Source organism: Danio aesculapii, chromosome 5 (assembly GCF_903798145.1).
Source record: "Danio aesculapii chromosome 5, fDanAes4.1, whole genome shotgun sequence".
Classification (NCBI taxonomy): Eukaryota; Metazoa; Chordata; class Actinopteri; order Cypriniformes; family Danionidae; genus Danio; species Danio aesculapii.
The window spans coordinates 54,892,125-54,911,820 of NC_079439.1; the positions used below are offsets into that span (position 1 = coordinate 54,892,125).

The 19,696-nt window shown below is 37.1% G+C and overlaps 1 protein-coding gene across 2 annotated transcripts; it reads left to right on the plus strand.

The window, feature by feature from the left end:
- The first annotated feature begins 929 nt into the window (after positions 1–929).
- LOC130229604 (ubiquitin-associated domain-containing protein 1-like) lies at positions 930–19,379 on the plus strand. 2 transcript variants are annotated; one of them, XM_056458492.1, is made up of 10 exons: positions 930–1,270; positions 2,380–2,500; positions 2,835–2,908; positions 5,752–5,859; positions 5,951–6,053; positions 7,042–7,150; positions 10,134–10,386; positions 15,136–15,222; positions 15,355–15,493; positions 18,812–19,379. In XM_056458492.1, exons 1-10 carry the CDS (start codon positions 1,133–1,135, stop codon positions 18,925–18,927), a joined length of 1,248 nt encoding a protein of 415 aa, XP_056314467.1. In that variant the 5' UTR covers positions 930–1,132; the 3' UTR covers positions 18,928–19,379. The 2 variants fall into 2 exon arrangements, with proteins under 2 accessions (XP_056314467.1, XP_056314468.1); XM_056458493.1 differs by having other exon boundaries at positions 5,755–5,859.
- The last annotated feature ends 317 nt before the right edge of the window (positions 19,380–19,696 follow it).

The window sequence follows — 19,696 nt, forward strand, 5'->3', positions numbered from 1 at the left end:
AGTACTTAACCGTTAGACACTAGTATCTAATAAATGCTCTAGTATTTATTAGATACTGTTTTCCCCCATAACTATTATGATAAATCTTGTAGCACCTATTACTAATACCATTCTAAAATTCTAGCATTGACTTCTCTGCAGGATCTGTCATTGAGATATCAGCTCTTCAGTTTTGGATATTACTATGTATCCCATTTTGACTAATACATAATTTTATATAGCCATTCAGTTGTAACACAAGTAGAAAAGCAGTTGTGACTAAAAAGATAAGAATTGTTACTAGTATAAATAGCTATGGATGTCTATAATATTCACCGGTAATGTCTAAAAACATACAAATATAAAAAGATGTAGTAGTAGCCACAATTGAATACATAGCCTACTAATCAAAACAGAATAATTTAAATCTCAATAACTGATCCTTATTGAACAAGTCAGTGTCAAAAATGTGCAACTGTTACTATAATACAATAGTGCTAGTCACTACTGAAACTAGTAATGAATGTATTTATGCATCTTACGAATAAGAACTATCTACAATAACAACAGGACTGGATAAGTAAGCAACAGTATCTAATAATTAGATAGCATTTATAAGAAAATGTTTTTGATTAGTAGTATGGCTGGTAGCAACTTTTAAAAGTAGTAAGGAATAATAAACACTGCTAACTAAAGCTTTCATATTACATTTTAAAACAGTTTAAAGATCCAGCGTCAGGTCTCGCCGCTCCCGACTAGTGTTCTGATAGTGGTGCAGCACGACGCGTCTGCGTGAATGCGCACATTCACCAATCACGTTCAGGATTTGACGCATGCGCATGACTGCACAGTACCGACCGCTGTCTGTCGCTCTCGCATCGCAGGTGTCAACGGAGCAAGCGTCCCTGCTGCGGCGAGTCAGGAAACCTATCTGTCCCGTCGAGAAAACATCAGTCCTCCGGAGCCACCGGCACAACAGAACGGACGGCCTGACAATGCTCGATTGAGACCGTGAGCTCGCGTCTGTTGCCAGGGCAGGTTTAAGCGGGGAAGAGGGCGGCTTTCCGGGCTGTAGACAGCGGGTTCGCGGAGCGTCTTCAGCGGGGAGCGCTGCGGTCCTGCCGCCGCCGCCACTGCTACAGCTGCCGCTACAATGTTCGTTCAGGAGGAGAAGATCTTCGCAGGCAAAGTCCTGAAGGTCCACGTCTGTACAATGGAGGGATCTGAGTGGTTGGAGGAAGTCACGGAAGACACCACTATAGAGAAACTCAAGGAGAAATGCTTAAAGCATGTAGGTCTGCCTTCAGTTAGCTGGCACTGTTAGCTAAACCCGGACAGGACAGGCCCGCTGGATTTTTAGAGTCATTGCCAAGTATTTTAGTAACTAGCAGACGAGTCGACGGTGCTATTTATAATTTAGCAAGCTTGCCCGTCACCACCGTCTCTGAGGCAGTACTGTAACTACCACTGTCACACTGCTTGACTTACAGTGTACAGCTGACATTAACTTGTTGACAAGATCGTTGTGTTGTAATACCTCGGTTAGCAACACGCAATTATATTTCTCCATGCACATTGTGACTCATTCATGTAAACTATGAAGATTTCATCAGCACACTTTGTGGTTTAATGAGTGTGGATGAGGTTGTAAGCACTTTAGCAGGTGGCATCACCACATATACTTAGTCAAGTCTGGTTCTACTGTATCTTCAGTGTGTATTGTGGCTGAAAAATACCATGGCAGTGTATGTATTAATGACAAGATATTAACAAATTTCATAAACACACTGCGCTAACTCCACAGTGTTCTTTGAAGACTATTGGAGTAACATGTAAAAAGCAGGATGCATTTATTATTTAGTACCATACACTGTATGGCAAAGTACCATGGTAACAAAAGACACTAAATGTATCATGGTACTACCACAGTACTACCCTCCCTCTAAAGGTGGTGATTTTTTATAATGCTATCAAACACTATTAGGGGTTGGCAAGATATTTTTGAAATGTTGTCTCATATGCTCACCTAGGCTGCATTTACTAGATCATACATACAGTTTTAAAATGAAATCTATTCACAAGACAGCAAAGCTGAATCTAATTATTACTTGAAAAATCAAATTAAAAATCACATTACGTACACTTTACAAAGTAATTAAATTTATTTATTTTATTTTTAAACATTCATTTATTATTACTATTTTTGTCAGGACTATAATGAAAATTATTTTGTGTTTTTTATGCAAATTATGCTTTTGGATGACTCCAGAATGCTTTTAAAAATCTTTAATATTTGTTTGTTTTTTTCCTTCTCTTCTCTTCTCTTCTCTTCTCTTCTCTTCTCTTCTCTTCTCTTCTCTTCTCTTCTCTTCTCTTCTCTTCTCTTCTCTTCTCTTCTAGTATGTCCATGGAAGTCTAGAGGATCCTAAAACCCTTACACATCACAAACTCATTCACGCCGCCACTGAAAGAATTCTCACTGAATCCAAAACAGTCTCTGAGGAAAATCTTAAAGATAAAGGTACATTTTTCAGTTTGACTAATCCTCAGGCTCCCAGCCTTTCATACTTCAAGGCCCTTGTTGTTCGTTTGTGACGATTTAAAACTCACAATTACTCACAATTTACGTTTGACAGATTAATTACAATAAGCCTATTAAGTTTTATAACTGTTTTAAATCATTTAACTTAACTTCCCAGAAGTCCTAGAGTTCATATTTTAAAATTAGGCTTCCTAATTTTTCCAGGTTTTTGGTTGAGAACCACTGATGAAGAAGTAGTTTCATGTTTTTGTATGTTTTTTATATTAATGTCGTATTCAAACAGGCACAAACCCTGATTCATGTTTGTTTGTAGATTGTTTAATATTGTTAAAGAAAAGACCTCCACCAGCTCCACCAAAAATGACCGACATATCTTCTGAAGAGAAGGTACTGTATCTGCTGGCAGTTTTAATTTAGGATTAGTTCACCCAAAATTTCAATTTGCAAATTTATTTTTTTTCAGCAAAATCTTAAACAAGGTATTAATTCAAAGTCAATGGTTACCAGCACTTTGAGAGTCTGAAAAAAATATATATTTAAAAGCAAAGTAAAATTAACACCAGTGGCTGCTGATGATACATTGAGGTCTTACGAAGTGAAGTGAAGTGACCTGTCTGCGCAAATGGAGCTGAAACTAAAATTATTAGCCAGCAGTTCTTGGTGACTTCATGACAGACAATACATGCAGTCAGCTGATGTTGTTTGTTTACAGCTTTTTATAAAGCAGCATTGAAAATAACATAAAGTAAGTACTATTTTGAAGAACACATGCCCTTCCTCAGCATTGTAAACAAACAGCATCTGCTTATGAGTGATCTCTGACCCTTGCATAGTTGCATCCATCATTATGTGACGTCAGTCTCAAGCCCTGAAGCTGGGGTCACCTAGCTCGGTCCTGGAGGGCCAGTGTTCAGCTGTAGAGTTTAGCTCCAACTTGCTTCTATGGAAGTATAGCCAGTAAGACTTTGATTAGTTTCTTCAGGTGTGTTTGATTAGCGTCAGAGATAAACTCTGCAGCACACCGGCCCTCCAGGACAAAACTTGGGGACCCCTGCTATAGACTATCTTGAACGCAGTCAGACCCTTTAGCAGAGGCGATGGATTAAATGTTGTAAATACCGATCAGTTTCTTACACAGACATATTGTTTTGCTTTATAAGACCGAAGTGTAGTGTCGGGAAGCACAAATGTTAATTATGTTTTGCCTGTATATGTTTATTTGACTCTCAAAATGATGGTAACAATTTGCTTGAAATAAACTGTACTAATCAACATGATTCAGCTAAAAATCTTTAAAGGATCAGTTGACTCAAAAATAATAATTCTGTTATTATTACTTACCCCCATGCAGGTCTTGACATTAACTTTTTTGATCACCAGCCACTGTGGCTAGTAGTTTTCCAACATTACAAGCCACTCGCCATTTTCACTAGCTACAATTTTATTGTTGTGAAACTATATTTTATATTTATATTTACATAAATATGACTTTGACATGCTAAAACTACTTGATTTAGATTTTGTGTTATATCCACATGCCTCCTCATTCATTTCACTTTTTGTGTGTCGTGTATGAGCTTGCTCAATAATCATGAGCAAATGGGTCATGGTTTCATAGTGTTACAATTAGTTTTTATTTCACATCATTTTCAGAGCTCAAAATTAAGGATTTACCAAATTTATCTCTGACCACACCAAACAATTAATTATTTCTTAGCCACAAATTTTAAATGTGTCAAAACAAGCAAAATATTACTACTTTTTAACAAAACATATGCACAGTAATCTGTCCTGGCTAAAGGTCTTAGATCACCAGTTAACTACACATAAATGGGGAGTTAATCTCCCATTAAAGCAATGTTATTATAAAAAATGATAATTAAACCATTTTAACGCAAAAGAAATCAGGTAAAAACCTTGTGATAATGAAAGGATGATCACACACACTCACGTTTATTATAAGACCCATAAATAATCTGTTCATAGAATGGTTAAAGCGAAAGCAACTGATGCTGCTTACAAAAAGACAAATCTGGAGCTCTTGAAAGCAGCAAGACTGTGGGTGCATGTCCATCACTTTTTGTCTAGTCCATTTGAAAGAGAACCGATCACATCAGTTAGACACAGTTGCTTCACGCAAGGAAACGGGAGCGCGCACGCTTTTTAAACAGTCGCGTGCATCACCTCAGGCGCGAGTGATTATCCTCTCATTCGGTATTCCTGCTTTCTATTGCTCACGCGAACGCAATTATTTTTGTCAGTCATGTTGCTTCTCAATTCTAAGATCGCCTTTGCATGCATATTGGACTATACTTATTGTCGAACCCTGCTTTTAAGAATTATTATCCGGGAAAATTATTTTCAACCAACCAACGTGGCTAGTGGGAGTGTCTGTCTTACCTGCCACCGCTGAAATCCACCCGCATTTGGCAGGTTGGCGGGAGTTAATGCCCTACCCTCATGTCATTCCAATCCCCTGAGGCCTTCATTCATCTCCGAAAACAAGTTACGATATTTTAAATGAAATTCGAGAGCTCCCACATCCTCCATAGACAACAATGATCATGAGACTTTCGAAGTCAAGAAAAGGAATGTCAAAACATACCCAGTCACTTCAGTGGTTCAAATATAATCACACAAAGCCTTATGAACACTTGTCTGGCAAAATAAAAAGGATTTTGGTCATCTACTGTATGTCTTTTGCCTGAGGTCAAGGTACATGTGCTTGCCTGTTGCGCTGCTGATTTTAATGGCAAATAGTCACACTTCCCATAAGAAATGCACCCCCTGATCTGGCGAAGTCTTATTTACATTTTTTTTTTTTGCTGCACAAAAGTGTTAGTGTTCATGGTGATTTATATGACCACAATTGGACCACTAAAGTCACATAATATGTTTTGACAATGTTTTTGGTTCCATTTCTGGACATCGAACATCTCTGGACTATTGCTGTCAGTGAAAGACGAAGGAGCTCGTGGATTTCATCCAAAATATTTTAATTTGTGTTCTGAAGGTGAAGTCATGAGGGTGAGTAATTCAGAATTTTCATTTATGGGGGAACTGATTCTAATATTCTGCTGAAGAGAAAAGTCACCTTGAATCCCTGAGGGTGAGTAAAATGACAGCTACTTTTAATTTTTGGGTGAACTTTCCCTTTAATACACAGTGTGTGTTAAATTTGTATGGTTTATGATTCTGCAAAATTAAATCCTGTTTGTTCTTGCTGAAAGAAGAAGCAAGAGAACAAAGCTCCAGATAAGGATGCCATCCTCAAAGCCACAGCAAGCCTGTCCACTCGTAACACTGACCGTACTGTAACTCAGCACAACATCAGAGATGTGAGTCCTTGCAGTCTGTTTCAGTTCAGCCTTTACTCTTTGAACTTTGTTCTTTTTTACATTTGACATTTTTTTTTTTTGTTTCCGTCAGTTTCAGACAGAGCTGAGAAAGATTCTAGTTTCGCTTATCGAGGTCGCTCAGAAGCTGCTGGCTCTGAATCCTGATGCTGTAGAGCTTTTTAAAAAGGCCAATGGTAAGAGAAAGACGTATGCATGGACACCTGGATTAATAGATTAAATCAATTTTTATTTGGTGCACTATTTGCAAATGATATGAGAGTGAAGTAGTGCTGTTTAATGATTAATCGTGACTAATTGCATAAAAATTACAAGTTTATAATTACATATGTGCATGTAATACAGTTGAAGTCAGAATTATTAAAAGCAGTTTTAAATTTTTTTTTATCTAGTAAAATATTATTTACTGTCATCATGGAAAAGATAAAATAAATATAATTTATGATATACAGTATATAGATTTATTATTGAAACATTTTTCTATACTTGTATACACAAATTTACATACCGTTGAAGTCAGAATTATTAGCCCTCTTGTTTATTTTTGTCCCCAATTTCTGTTTAATGGAGAGAAGATTTTTTCCAATACATTTCTAAACATAATAGTTTTAACAACTCATTTCTAATAACTGATTTATTTTATCTTTGCCATGATGACAGTAAATAATATTTGACTAGATATTTTTCAAGACACTTCTATACAGCTTAAAGTGACATTTAAAGGCTTAACTAGGTTAATTAGGTTAACTAGGTGGGATAGGGTAATTAGGCAAGTTATTGTGTAACAATGTTTTTTTCTGTAGACTATCGAAAAATATATATTGCTTAAGGGGGCTAATCATTTTGACCTTAAAATAGTTTTTAAAAAATGTTACATTTATTCTAGCCAAAATAAAACAAATAAGACTTTCTCCAGAAGAAAAAGTATTATCCGACATACTGTGAAAATTTCCTTTATCTGTTAAACGTCATTTGGGAAATATTTAAAAAGAAAAAACAATTCAAAGGGGGGCTAATAATTCTGACTTCAACTGTATATCGATGTGTGTATTTCTATTTACACAATACGTATACACAGTACACTGAAAATTATTATGTAAATGCTAATTTTTGTTTTGTATGTGATTAGTCGTGAATATTATTTTGATCTCCCTTCTCTGGCAGCCATGCTAGATGAGGATGAGGAGGATCGTGTGGATGAAGCAGCCCTGCAGCAGTTGACTGAGATGGGTTTCCCTGAGAGTCGTGCTGTGAAGGCTCTGCGCTTAAACCAGTAAGTACTCTCAGTGAATTCTTTAACCCTCTTTCATGCACTTCAGTATTCAGAAGTGAACATCTGCAAGACTTCTTTCACACTTGGTTTTCATTAGAATGGGTGTGCATCAAATGTATACTTGTGAAAGCTCAGTAAGGCCCTGCTCGCACCTGGTATCAAGATGCATTTTCATCAATCCAATCTTAAGTGGGAAAAGGAGGCACATTACTATTCACAGCTGGTGTTTCTTTTGTCCACTTTTTGGGTATTGGATGTCACTGATATTTAATACTGTGGAAACTAGCACAATTTACAAAAAATACAAATCTTATTAAACATACCAGAACTAATAAATATTCTTTATAAAATAGGCTAATTTATGAATTGAACAGATTAAAATTTTATTTCATTTTCAATCGACTCATATTAGGCCTAGACTCTTTATTCTGTTTTACTGTTTTAATATGTAAATATGCTGTTGGTTTTATCAGATTTGCTTAACAAATATTTTACAAAATAGAAGGTAATTTAACTAGGCGTCCTTAAATAAAAGTATTATGCAAAGGATCACACGTAAAGAAGGATCATCCAACACATGCATCATAATGGATTTCTTTTATGTACGATCGACTACTACCTAGACACTACTCTGTTTTACAGTATTAATATGTAGATATGCTGTTGTTGTTTTATAAAATTTGTTCAACATATATTTTAGACCATGGAAGGAAATTTCATTTGGTAAATTAAAAACATTATGCAAATAATCAGGAATTGATCCCAAAAAGAGAGAGATCATCCAGCACGTACATCGAGCAAAGATTTCAAGGCTTAATCTCGCGTTCTTGAATGTTGCTTTGAAAGGAATCAAGTTATTCATTCATTTTCCTTCGGCTTAGTCCTTTTATTCATCAGCGGTCACCACAGCGGAATAAACCACCAACTTATCCAGCATGTTTTACACAGTGGATTCCCTTCAAGCTGCAACCCAGTACTGTGAAAAACCCATACACTCTTGCATTCACACACATACACTACAGACAATTTAGATTATTTAATTCACCTATAGCGCATGTGTTTGGACTGTGGGGGAAACCGGAGCACTCGGAGAAAACCCACACCAACACAGGCAAAACATGGAAACTCCACACAGAAATACCAACTGACCCAGCCGTGACTCAAACCAGCAACAGTGCTAACCACTGAGCCACAGAATCAAGTTATTTATTGTTATAAAATACATATTAATAAGACATGCAAACAGGGCCTAGGAGATATCTGCTGTTACCAGTGACCTAGTGATTGTAGTCAGGAAAGTGTTGAAAGAAAAAAATGTTCTTTTTCAAGATTTCATTTCAGGGGTTCAAAGTACTTTGCTGAAGCAAACTATAGAAACACATTGGTAAATGTTTGATATACAATTAATACTCATATATACTATTTATGCTTTTAGTATATTGGAACCTTTAAGGCAGCTTTTCTCAATCTCGGTCTGTTTGCCCACATGTGCTCCACCTTTAATATTGTTCTCTTTTTAGGTCAGACGTTTGTTCTAATTCAACTACAAGTGCTCTGCAAAGTCTATCTACAGGATATTCTGCCATTATTTCAGTTTGAAAGAAACATGTTTAATTTAAATGGCATTTTAGGGTGTGATTATGTACAATTATATTGTGTTTATTTATGGAGGTATATTGTATCATGCTTCACAACTCTCTAGTAAGAATGCGTGAATGAACGTTCTGAAGTAATATAAGGGTTTCTCATGCTCAGGTAGTGAGCAATGAAGAAGAAGGGACTAAGGAACAGTGCACACTGCATAGAGACATGTCAGTGTGAACACAGCTCATGCATAGAATTCTTCTAACGAGCTGATCATCTAAATCAGTGGCTGTTTCTCAATTTCAAGAACACAGAAAATGGACTTGTGTTCTTGTAAAGAGCGGTCTTGCCAGGTCACCTCAGAAGAAAGAACTCGGAAGACAGCGAGAACAGAGAACGCGTTCTATGAGAAATGAGATGCTGCGTTCTTCCTGATGGTCACATGACCCTCACACATTTTTAACTGGACATTGTTTAAACATTACAAAATTCATACAATGATTTATTGTTTTTCCCCTTTTCAATATATGTATAACATGCACTAAAACCTTACTATAATACTTTGCGGAATACAAATAAAACAGATTTTAATATGAATTTCAGCAAATAAACACCCTTAATGTGTTTATGCCTTTATTAAGATTTTCATGGTAATGTTTACTTTCACCATCTCATTTAGAGAAACTCCTGAAATAAATTTCTATAAATATAAAGTTCATAAGAATAAAGTTTTATCTCAGAACTTAAATAATAAATCTATATTAAATGCTGCACTTCCACCTTCTTTATTCAGTCACAATGATTTCTGGGACCTCTAAAGCAAATTCGTTGCTGAATCGTTGCATCCTCGATATCAAGAACACATCCGGGAACTTTTACGCGTCTTCGGTACTTGCGGTCTTGAGTTTTGGCAGTTGATGGTGACGTTACATGAGAACACGAGGATGCAAGTTCGCTGAAGAACGCATATTGAGAAACAGCCAGCGCTTCTCAACCACTTTCCTGGAGGACCACCAGTTTTCCTGCTCTTCTTAACCAAACACACCTGATTCAGATCAACAGTTCATTAGCAGAGAATGAAAGACCTGTAATGGGTGTGACAGACAAAGGACATCCAAAACACGCAGTGTTGGTGGTCCTTCAGGAACATGGTTGAGAAACATTGATCTAAATCAGCATTGTTAAATAAGAGATGCGAAATATGAAGAGGAAAAGGGCGTAGGACGAGGATTGAGAAATGTTGCTTTAAGCCATTATATGAACACATGCTAAATTATTATCTAGATAACAGCAGATGAATGAACAAAAATGATGGTTTTGGTGGGTTATGGATTGTGAATAATCTCAAATCTCGTTAAGTTAAATGAAAGCCACTAATATCAAAGCACTCTGTTTGCAGCATGTCTGTCACCCAGGCTATGGAATGGCTGATTGAGCATGTTGATGACCCCATGGTTGATACGCCTCTACCAGGACAGGACAGTCCAGGGGCGGCCGCCGCTGCAGCACCCGCTCCAGGAGCCTCTGCCACAGCTTCAGCAGCCCGTGCTCGTTTGACCTCCCAGGCCAGCATAGACGAGGCCAAACAGGACGAACTGACAGAGATCTTTAAAAGGATCAGAAGGAAAAGAGAGTTCAGGCCAGACTCACGGGTTAGTGTCATGTGGGAGTCATGAGAAACACAAGAACTGTTGATTTCTAAACTCAAACATTGCTGTACCACTAATATATTCGCCTAAAGATCTGGTCAGATCACACAAATTTGTCATGATTTCAGCACGATTTCCTTGACGTAGGGTGTCGTGGGGGTTCGTAAACGACAAATGGGCATCGTGACACAAGATTCAATCGTTTCTTCTCGTGTAATGTGGCAAAGTTCCTGACAACCGATACCATGCCTGCAATGCCTCTCGACACCGTTGCAGGAAGTCTAGCATTTTACATTTTTTTCTCGTTCTTCAAGATGAGTTCTGTCACGTCGGTGACACTGAAATAGAAGCATATCATTTCACGGTTAACTGAGTGGGTGCTGCCGTTACTGCACCAGTCAGGTAATCAAAAATGGGCTGCATAATTACTAATAGTTGGGTCAACGGGTGGATATGATCAATCATGGGTTATGCAAACTTTAACTACCTTTTCTAAAATATTAAGGTGTTTTAAGCAGTTTTATCTGACAGACTGGCACAGATATGCAGACCTCCATTCTCACAACGAGTTTTTGAATTATTTTAATTTTGAATAAGAATATTCAAAATATTGTGTTATAACAACACTTGTGATTGCTTTGGGAAATAACGATCATCATAGAAGTCACGGGATGACTGATTGCGAAGCAATGTGTAGTCTGGCGCATTTTTTACCCACGACAAGTCAATATTTTGTCAACGCAAAAAAACGCATAATCTGACATAGTGACTTTCGTAACTGACAGTAAAGTCATGTGATCTGACCGGGGCTTAAATCATAATTATTCAATCCATTCTGCATATTGCATTAGGGTTGGAATCAGATCCATTTGTCAAGTTTGGTCAGCACACAATAGAAATGACAATTCCACTAAATTCTTTTTCTATCGGCTCTCTCATGTTCACACGTTGAAGCTAAGCATGGTTGTGTTTGGTTACTAGCTAGATGGAAGAGCACATGGGAAAAGTAGTAAAAAAAGTATCTGTCTGGGTCCTAGTGCCCCAGTATAGTGATGGGGACTATAATGTCAGTGAGCAACGTCCTTCAGATAAGATGTTTAAAATCCTGGGATGTCCTTCGAAAATAGCAGGGTTCCCTGTGGGGCTGTTCAATATGGGAAACAGAAACCTGTCACAGTTTTCCTGAACAATATTGCAATTTCGATTTTAATCACGATTTTGTCACACACTGACGTTTTACAGTGTGAATCTGAAATGTATTTCCAAAGGAAAATAATTATCTTTATCAAAGACCTGTAACAAGTCTCTGAAACAGATATAAAAACAGGCAAAAAAAATTGCCCAGTAAAGGTGTAACAAATAGTCTCAAGAACAGACCTATAGATCATTTTCATTCATTCATTCATTTTCTTTTCAGCTTAGTCCCTTTATTAATCTGGGGTCGCCACAGCGGTGAACCACCCTATGAACCACCCTATAGATCATTTTGAGGCATGTAAACAAAAACCATGGTATAACCCAACGTATTTCCTGTTTTACATTTTTAATTTCTATAGCTTCCAAGAATCCAAAAAGAGCCACATATTGATAAATAATGTAATGATAGCTGCTTTAATATTGCGTTATTAAATTGCCTCTTGTTACAGTTATAATATAGTTTAATAACAAGCAGGAAATGTTCATGGACCATTGACATGACCACAATTAAATGGTCTGTTGCAAAACAAATAAATAGACTACTGTGTGTGCATGTACATGCCGTCAAACTCTAATGTTCCGATGTTCTGCTTGACCACATATCAGTAGTTGTGTATACTTTTCTATGTGTCCACTGATTTTTTTTGCCATGCATAAAAAAGCTTGTTGTGATGCTGCCTTGAAATAGGCCAGGTGCACCGAGTTGAAACATCTCTTTTCAGACAAACATTCAATTTAACTTTTCAGAATGCTGCACCGCAAGTCACGTGACAAGAACTGAGCGATCAACTTAATACTTGTATAGAATACCCACATTTCAATGCACTAATTACCTCAGACAAACACAAGATACCCAAACACCCAGTGCTTTATAATTTTATCCATAAATGAAACTTGTATCCGAGCTACAGCAATGTTTTGTTAGTTTGTTATCCTCTGAGAAATGGGGTTAATGGTCACCTAGCAGTGACAAAGGAGCGTGAGTGCAGAGTGCGTTGAAAATGTTGAAGGAAGCGACGCGCTTTCCACGCACTTTAGACGCGATATACATCTGACTTACAAATGACCTGATTCTGGTTCCTGTATCCAAAGTAATCCCACACCATATATATATAAGCGTCCCTAATGGCACACTATACATTATGCTCTTATCCACTTGTACTCATGTACTTACACACTCAACAGCATAGTATATGAATTTAGTGTCGTCCCAAATGGAACACTAATGTTTTTTTCTGGGCGGAAAACTAAACTATTTCCCGGATGACGTTTGTCGATTGCCAATTAGCAAAATAAATGACCAAAGTATCAAAAAATACCTGCCATGAGTATAACCGCATTCACCATCAGGAGGCGGTATAATCACTCTCGTAGGAAAATATTGATTTCACAATCCAAAATAAATAATCCAACATCAGTGCCCAAAAGCTCCGCCCCTTCCGCTATGTGAGCAAAGCATCGGCCATTGGGTGCGTGAAGTGTCCAACAGTCCACACTTCATTTTAACGGTTGATTAAGTGCATCGTCCGGATATTTAAAGTGCACTTGTTTATTTTACAATTTTCAGTGTGAATGCACTACTTGGAATATTTATACTACAAAGTGGTGTAGAATTGTGCGTACGTATAAAATTTGGGACACACCTATTGACTTTTGTTTTGGCACCAAGTCCTCCTGGGCTGAACTCATCATCCCCATGCAGACTATTCAGTCTCCTGTTCTTGTGCTGTTTAGTCGTGATGCGTTATGATTGGATCAAATAACATTCTGCAGGAAAATCGTGCTGTAAGGCGTTTTAGAAATTGTGCATGTTTAAATTGCGATTTCAATACGATTTCATTAAAAAGCTCAGCCCTAGTTTCCTGGCCTCCTGACCAAACTTAACCACTGGCATATATCCATCATGATCTCCTAACCATCCCCATATCATCTTATTGACTTCATCACTCTGGCTTCAACCCATTGCTCCAGATTGTGTGTTCACAGATATGAGTCGCTTTGGATAGAACCGTCTGCAAAATGTAATGTAAATTTTTAACAAATATAGTCCTTGTTTTTCCAGAGTAAATTAGTAATCTCCAGTCTGAATACAGCTTGGTCAATATTAAGTCTCATAGCAAGCCTAAAAATGCATTAAAGGGATTGTTCACCCAAAAATTAAAATGACCTCAGTGCTTCCCACAAGTTTGAAATATAGTTGCGGTGGTAGCTGAATTGAAACACACCTCTTACTCACAGCACATGATTACTACTTGCAACAACAAAAAATATTTTTAACAATATTTTTATTTATTATACATGGTTTCTTTTTAATGGGTTAAAGTTTTTTTATTTTTATTATTTTTATAAAAAAAGAAATTCAGTATTTGTTTTACTTTTATTCTATTCAGGAGCCATGTGCACCCACTGAAAGTTTGTACAGTATTGTTGTACACTGTACAGTATTGCCAAAGCATGCCAAAGCATGTTAGATACAGTATGTATAAAATATGTGATATATTAACTTCATCAAATAAAAAATATATATACAGCAAATAAGAAAAAAATGACATAAAGGAATAAAAACATATAAAATAAAAATCTCTAAAAAGTATAAAATTACAAGAATAAAAGTGTCAGCTTTTAAATAAGGCAAATGAGTTAATTAACTATTTCTAATGGTGTACAAGCATTTTGTAGCCAGTTTAGATGTTATTTCGTCTTCTCTGAGTGAATAGAAATATTTATCTGAGTCATTTATCTGAGTCAAATAGTTAATTATAAAGTGTTTCTCTCTGTCTTGTGGCTATGCACGTGCTGAAAGTAAATCAGGCTTAAAATAAAATGATGACAGCTTAGAAAGCGAAACCAAAAGCCGAATCCCAGACATTTTAGGAGATCTAGAAACCCCTGATGGACACAAAAAGGCAGGTCTCCGTAGGTCTCTGCAGAGCATGTGAGATTGTCTGTGAGAGTGTTGACAGTTCTCGCACACACAACGAGAAGTGGGAAACGTGTCAGGCACGAGAAGATTTTCCACTGGGTAATTCATCGCGGATGTTTGGCTATTGGGTGGATACAAATAAAAGTGTAAAAGGATGATAATAATAAAAATATATACTTGGTTAATATACCTGGGCGGCCTGCCCAAGTAAACTCTATGAGTGGGAAGCACTGGACCTCATTCACTTTCCTTTATGTGGTTTTAAACCTTTATAAGTTTCTTTCTTCTGTTGAACACAAAAGAAGATATTTTGAAGAATGCTGGTTGATGGCACCCATCAACATAAAATAAACTCAAGTAGGTTTTGAACAAGTGAAGGGTGAGTAAACGATGACTGTTTACATTTTTGGTTGAACTATCCCTTTAAAGCACTTTACTGTATCAACAATATGGTAATTCTTCTGGCATAATATTTTTTTCTACAGTCAAATGTCAGGTAAATTTAAGCCTAAATTTCCAATTCATTATATTTGTGTTCTTTGTAAAGTTTGCAGTTATTTACAAATATATACATCTGTTTTGCTTTTCTGTCATTTTAAATGAGATTCGTTGTCTCGCTTGTGTGTGAGCAGGCAGTGATTGCACTAATGGAGATGGGCTTCGATGAGAAGGAAGTGATCGATGCTCTTCGCGTCAATAATAATCAACAGGATGCAGCTGTATGTAAACACTTAGAGAATTATATAAAGTATATTGTGTCATTTCGTCTGCTAATTAAGATTAAATTTCTAACTAGTTAAGATTCTAATTAAGATGTAACTTCTTTTAAAGTTAAGAATCTATTTTCACAGTGTGAATGGCTGCTCGGTGACAGAAAGCCCACTCCTGAGGATCTGGACAAAGGCATTGATACCAATAGTCCACTGTTTCAGGCCATCCTGGAGAACCCTGTTGTACAGCTTGGTCTTACAAACCCCAAGACTCTTCTAGGTGACTTCTCTCTCTAAATACGTATGCTTTTTTAAAAATTAATTAATTATTTTTATGAAGGTTTGCAGTTTCAACAAAGAGCATTTGTGAAAAGCAATTTTGTAGTCTAATAATAGTTGCATTTTTTTAAATCTGTTGTGTAGTTTTCTGATGAAAAAAGCTCTTTTTACTGATATTTTGGATTATTTTCAGTCTTTATTTGATTCTGTTCCTTTGGCCCTTTATCACAGTGAGTTTTTCAATTTCTGAACTTTACTCCAGACCTTTATGCTCCAACATCACCATGCTTGATTGTAAGATGACGTTATCTGGGTGGTGTTTTCTGTGTGGTTTGTGGTAAACATAGCACTTTGCTTTCAGGCCAGAGTGCTCAATTTTCACTTTATCAAACCATGACAGTTACTTCCAAATCCACTCAGCTGTTGTCACACGGCTTCTCACAATCTCCAGATATATTCTGTACAAGCATGGAATTGACTTTCTTTCTAGCCACTCTCATAAACTTAATCATTGGAGTGCTAAAAATATTACTAATGGCTGGTCAGCTGTCCCATTTTTTTCCAAGCACAGTTCTGACAGTGACATCTTAGTTTCATTGTTTTTACTTTGTATTTTGTCTGAGTGCTCCTTTAGCTTATGTTGAGTTCAGACTGCTCGATTTCAATGTAGTGGCATCAAGAAGGATGTTTCACACTGCATGACTGTCTGGGCTAGCGTTTCGTCGCTGCTGTATTTACACTGCAAGATGGATCGGTGAAGGGGGTTTCACACTGCATGACTTTAAAATAGGAAGAATCGCCAACAACTTTGTCTCAGTCCCGCAAACTACATCTCACAACCAAACACTCAAGAATTGACATGGAAACAATGAGAGGTATACATAGATAATAGGATATCTTTTTTGTTATTAACTACATAATGGGAAAGAAGCCTTTAGTGGGGTAGAAAATGTACTTATTTTGCTCTCCTGGGTTTTGAAGGGAATTAGCAATTTCTCCTCAACTTTTTCTTTGTCGACCTGATGTGGTATAGCTCAGATGACACGTCAAACAGACACGAGTGCTCCTGCCAAATTTCCACTAGTTTTTCCATCATTTCTTGGGTCCAAATAGATCAAAAAGAAGCCCTTTTAACTTCTCCCCCAACTTCCCGCTGGCCTGCAGATACGTACACTAGTGGATGCTGCTGTCTCATTGGCTGTAGGTAATCACCGATGTTATTTTCAACTCATTTCACACTGCATGATTTGAATCGCCTTCAGCTCCAGATATTTAGCATGCCAAACATTTATTAGGTGTCAGCAACTGTGTTTGTTACTTGTGTGAATGAGCACCGATTTGCCTGTGATTTCAGGCATTTGTTGACGATTTCTCAAAACCTGTCAGCGAGTCAAAATCGGGGCTAAAATCATGGAGTCTGAACTTGGCATTAGACAACATAAAGGGACCCAAAAATGAAATTTTACACACTAACAAAGTCTGATTGGTAACACTTTAGAATAATGGTCCATTAGTAAATTTTTGTTAATCTACTAACTAATATTAACTAAGTATGATTAAGTGCATCAAAAACACTGGACCAGAATTTGTCAACTACGGGCAACTCCAGAACATATGAAGATGGATTTACATTGCATTAGGCCATGTCTGGCGCATGTAGAGGAGGAACCCAGCAAACAATTTTGTGTTTAATAGACGTGTAATAGACATCTAAACATAGTCGTCTGGCTAAATCAAGGCTAAACCTGGCCTGTCAGTGAAAATCTAATTGACATCCAAGAATGGCCCAAAACAAGACTAGTTGTCAAATAGACAGATTAGACAGACTTTATATGTGTAGTCATTAGTTTCTGTTTATTTGATGACTAGTCTAGTTTTGGACTGTACTTGGAGATCTATTCGATTTTCACTGACAACTCAAATTTAGCTTTGTTTTAGCCAAGACGAATATATATATATATATATATATATATATATATATATATATATATATATATATACACACACAGTTAGGCCCATAAATATTTGAACATTGACACAATTCTTACATTTTTGGCTCTATACACCAACACAATGGATTTGAAATGAAACTAACAAGATGTGCTGTAATTGCAGCCTGTCAGATTTAATTTGAGAGTATTTACATCCAAATCAGGTGAACACTGTAAGAATTACAAGTTTGCATATGTGCATCCCACTTGTTATGGGACCAAATATAATTGAACAGAATAATAATCATAAATCAAACTTTCACTTTTTAATATTTGGTTGCAAATCCTTTGCAGTCATTTACAGCCTGAAGTCTGGAACGCATAGACATCAGCAGATGCTGGGTTTCATTCCTGGTGGTGCTCTGCCAGTCCTCCACAGCAACTGTCTTCAATTCCTGCTTGTTCTTGGGGCATTTTCCCTTCAGTTTTGTCTTTATCAAGTGAAATGCATGCTCAATTGAATTCAGGTCAGGTGATTGACATGGCCATTGCAAAACATTCTGCTTCTTTCCTTCAAAAACTCTTTGGTTGCTTTTGCTGTATGCTTTGGGTGATTCTCCATCTGCACAGTGAAGCGCCATAAAATGAGTTTTGAAGCATTTGGCTTAATGTGAGCTGAAAATATTGCCTGAAACACTTCAGAATTCATCCTGTTGCTTTTGTCAGCAGTCACTTCATCATTAAATATAAAGCAGTTGCATGACAGCCACACATGCCCACGCCATGTTACTATTACCACCATGCTGCTTAGGATCATGAACAGTTTCCCATACTCCCATTACTTCTCCATACTTTTCTCTTCCCATCACTCTGGTACAAGTTGATCTTGATCTGTCCACAGGATGTTGTTCCAGCACTGTGAACTCTAATCTCGCCTTCCTGTTCTTTAGGCTCACTGATGGTTTACATCTCATGGTGAACCCTCTCTATTTACTGTGGTGTGGTGTCTTCTCTTGATTGTTGACTCTGACACGCATACACCTACCTCCCGGAGAGTGTTTTTGATCATCTGTTGTGAAGGGTGTTTTCTTCACCAAGGAAAGAATTCTTTGGTCATCCACCACAATTGTTTCGGTGGTCTTCTGGGTGTTTTGGTGTTGCTGAGCTCACTGGTGCGTTTTTTTTTTATTTTCAAGAATGTTCCAAACAGTTGTTTTGGCCACACTGAATGTTTTTTGCTATCTCTCTGATGGGTTTGTTTTGTTTCTTCAGCCGAATGATGGCTTGCTCGTATAGAGCCAAAAATGTTAGGATTGTGTTGTTAGAATGTTATTGATTGTGTTGATATTTATGGACCTAACTGTATATATTTTTGGGGGGCTTTTCAGCATTTGAGGACATGCTGGAGAACCCGCTGAACAGCACGCAGTGGATGAATGATCCTGAGACAGGTCCCGTCATGCTCCAAATCTCCAGAATCTTCCAGACACTCAACCGCACATAAGCACACCTCATCTCTGGAGCAGCCGGAACCACAGTGCAGCGGAAAAGGTCAATCGTTTATAAGAGAACTGTGTGAGTTTGTGTGTGTGTGTTTGTGGCATAATTATTGTTTAAGTGGGAAGTCACAGATGATGAATGTAAAAATACGATGATGACATTTTCACATCATGATATACAGAGGAAAATATCTATTTATATCTCTACTCAACACTTGTACAAAGCAGTAACTTAATGATGAATCGCTAACTACATTATTTAGTTTTTTTTTTTATATTTTAGGAAGATTTGTTTTTAATTATATTAAGCACATGCTTTATTTTATGTAATTTTTTCCCTGTGTAATTGTACAATTAGTCATTTAAAAAGAAGAAAAACAATTTTGTATGTTACCTGTGCGCAAAGATCAAATTCGAACCAAATTATGACACCTCACACAGTACATTTAAATGTTTCTACAGGAGGTAAACATGTATTTATGTATTCAACCATTATTGGTTCAAAAACAATTAGGTTATGTAATAGATGTTCCTTACAACCAAATGATCTGAAACGTATGTTGTGGGAAAGCGAGCACCAGCAGTTTTTCTGCAATTCCTCATTTAAAGATGGTTCGAACATGGTACATGTATTTCTGTGATGTGGAACTGACGGAAGCCCCTTGTGAACACTGATATATGATAGATAATGAAATCTAACCTGATCCCTTTGTTTCTTTTATCTCTCTTTTTCTTCTAATCCAGGGGTGGGCAAACTCTCTTCTGGAGGGCCGG

What these genes read in the sequence shown, in the direction of transcription:
- LOC130229604 (XM_056458492.1), top strand. Translation starts at nt 1,133, where the DNA reads ATGTTCGTTCAGGAGGAGAAGATCTTCGCAGGCAAAGTCCTGAAGGTC. An exon ending in CTCAGCACAACATCAGAGAT is followed by an intron (nt 5,860 to 5,950) that starts GTGAGTCCTTGC and finishes TGTTTCCGTCAG; the next exon opens with TTTCAGACAGAGCTGAGAAA. An exon ending in ATAATCAACAGGATGCAGCT is followed by an intron (nt 15,223 to 15,354) that starts GTATGTAAACAC and finishes CTATTTTCACAG; the next exon opens with TGTGAATGGCTGCTCGGTGA.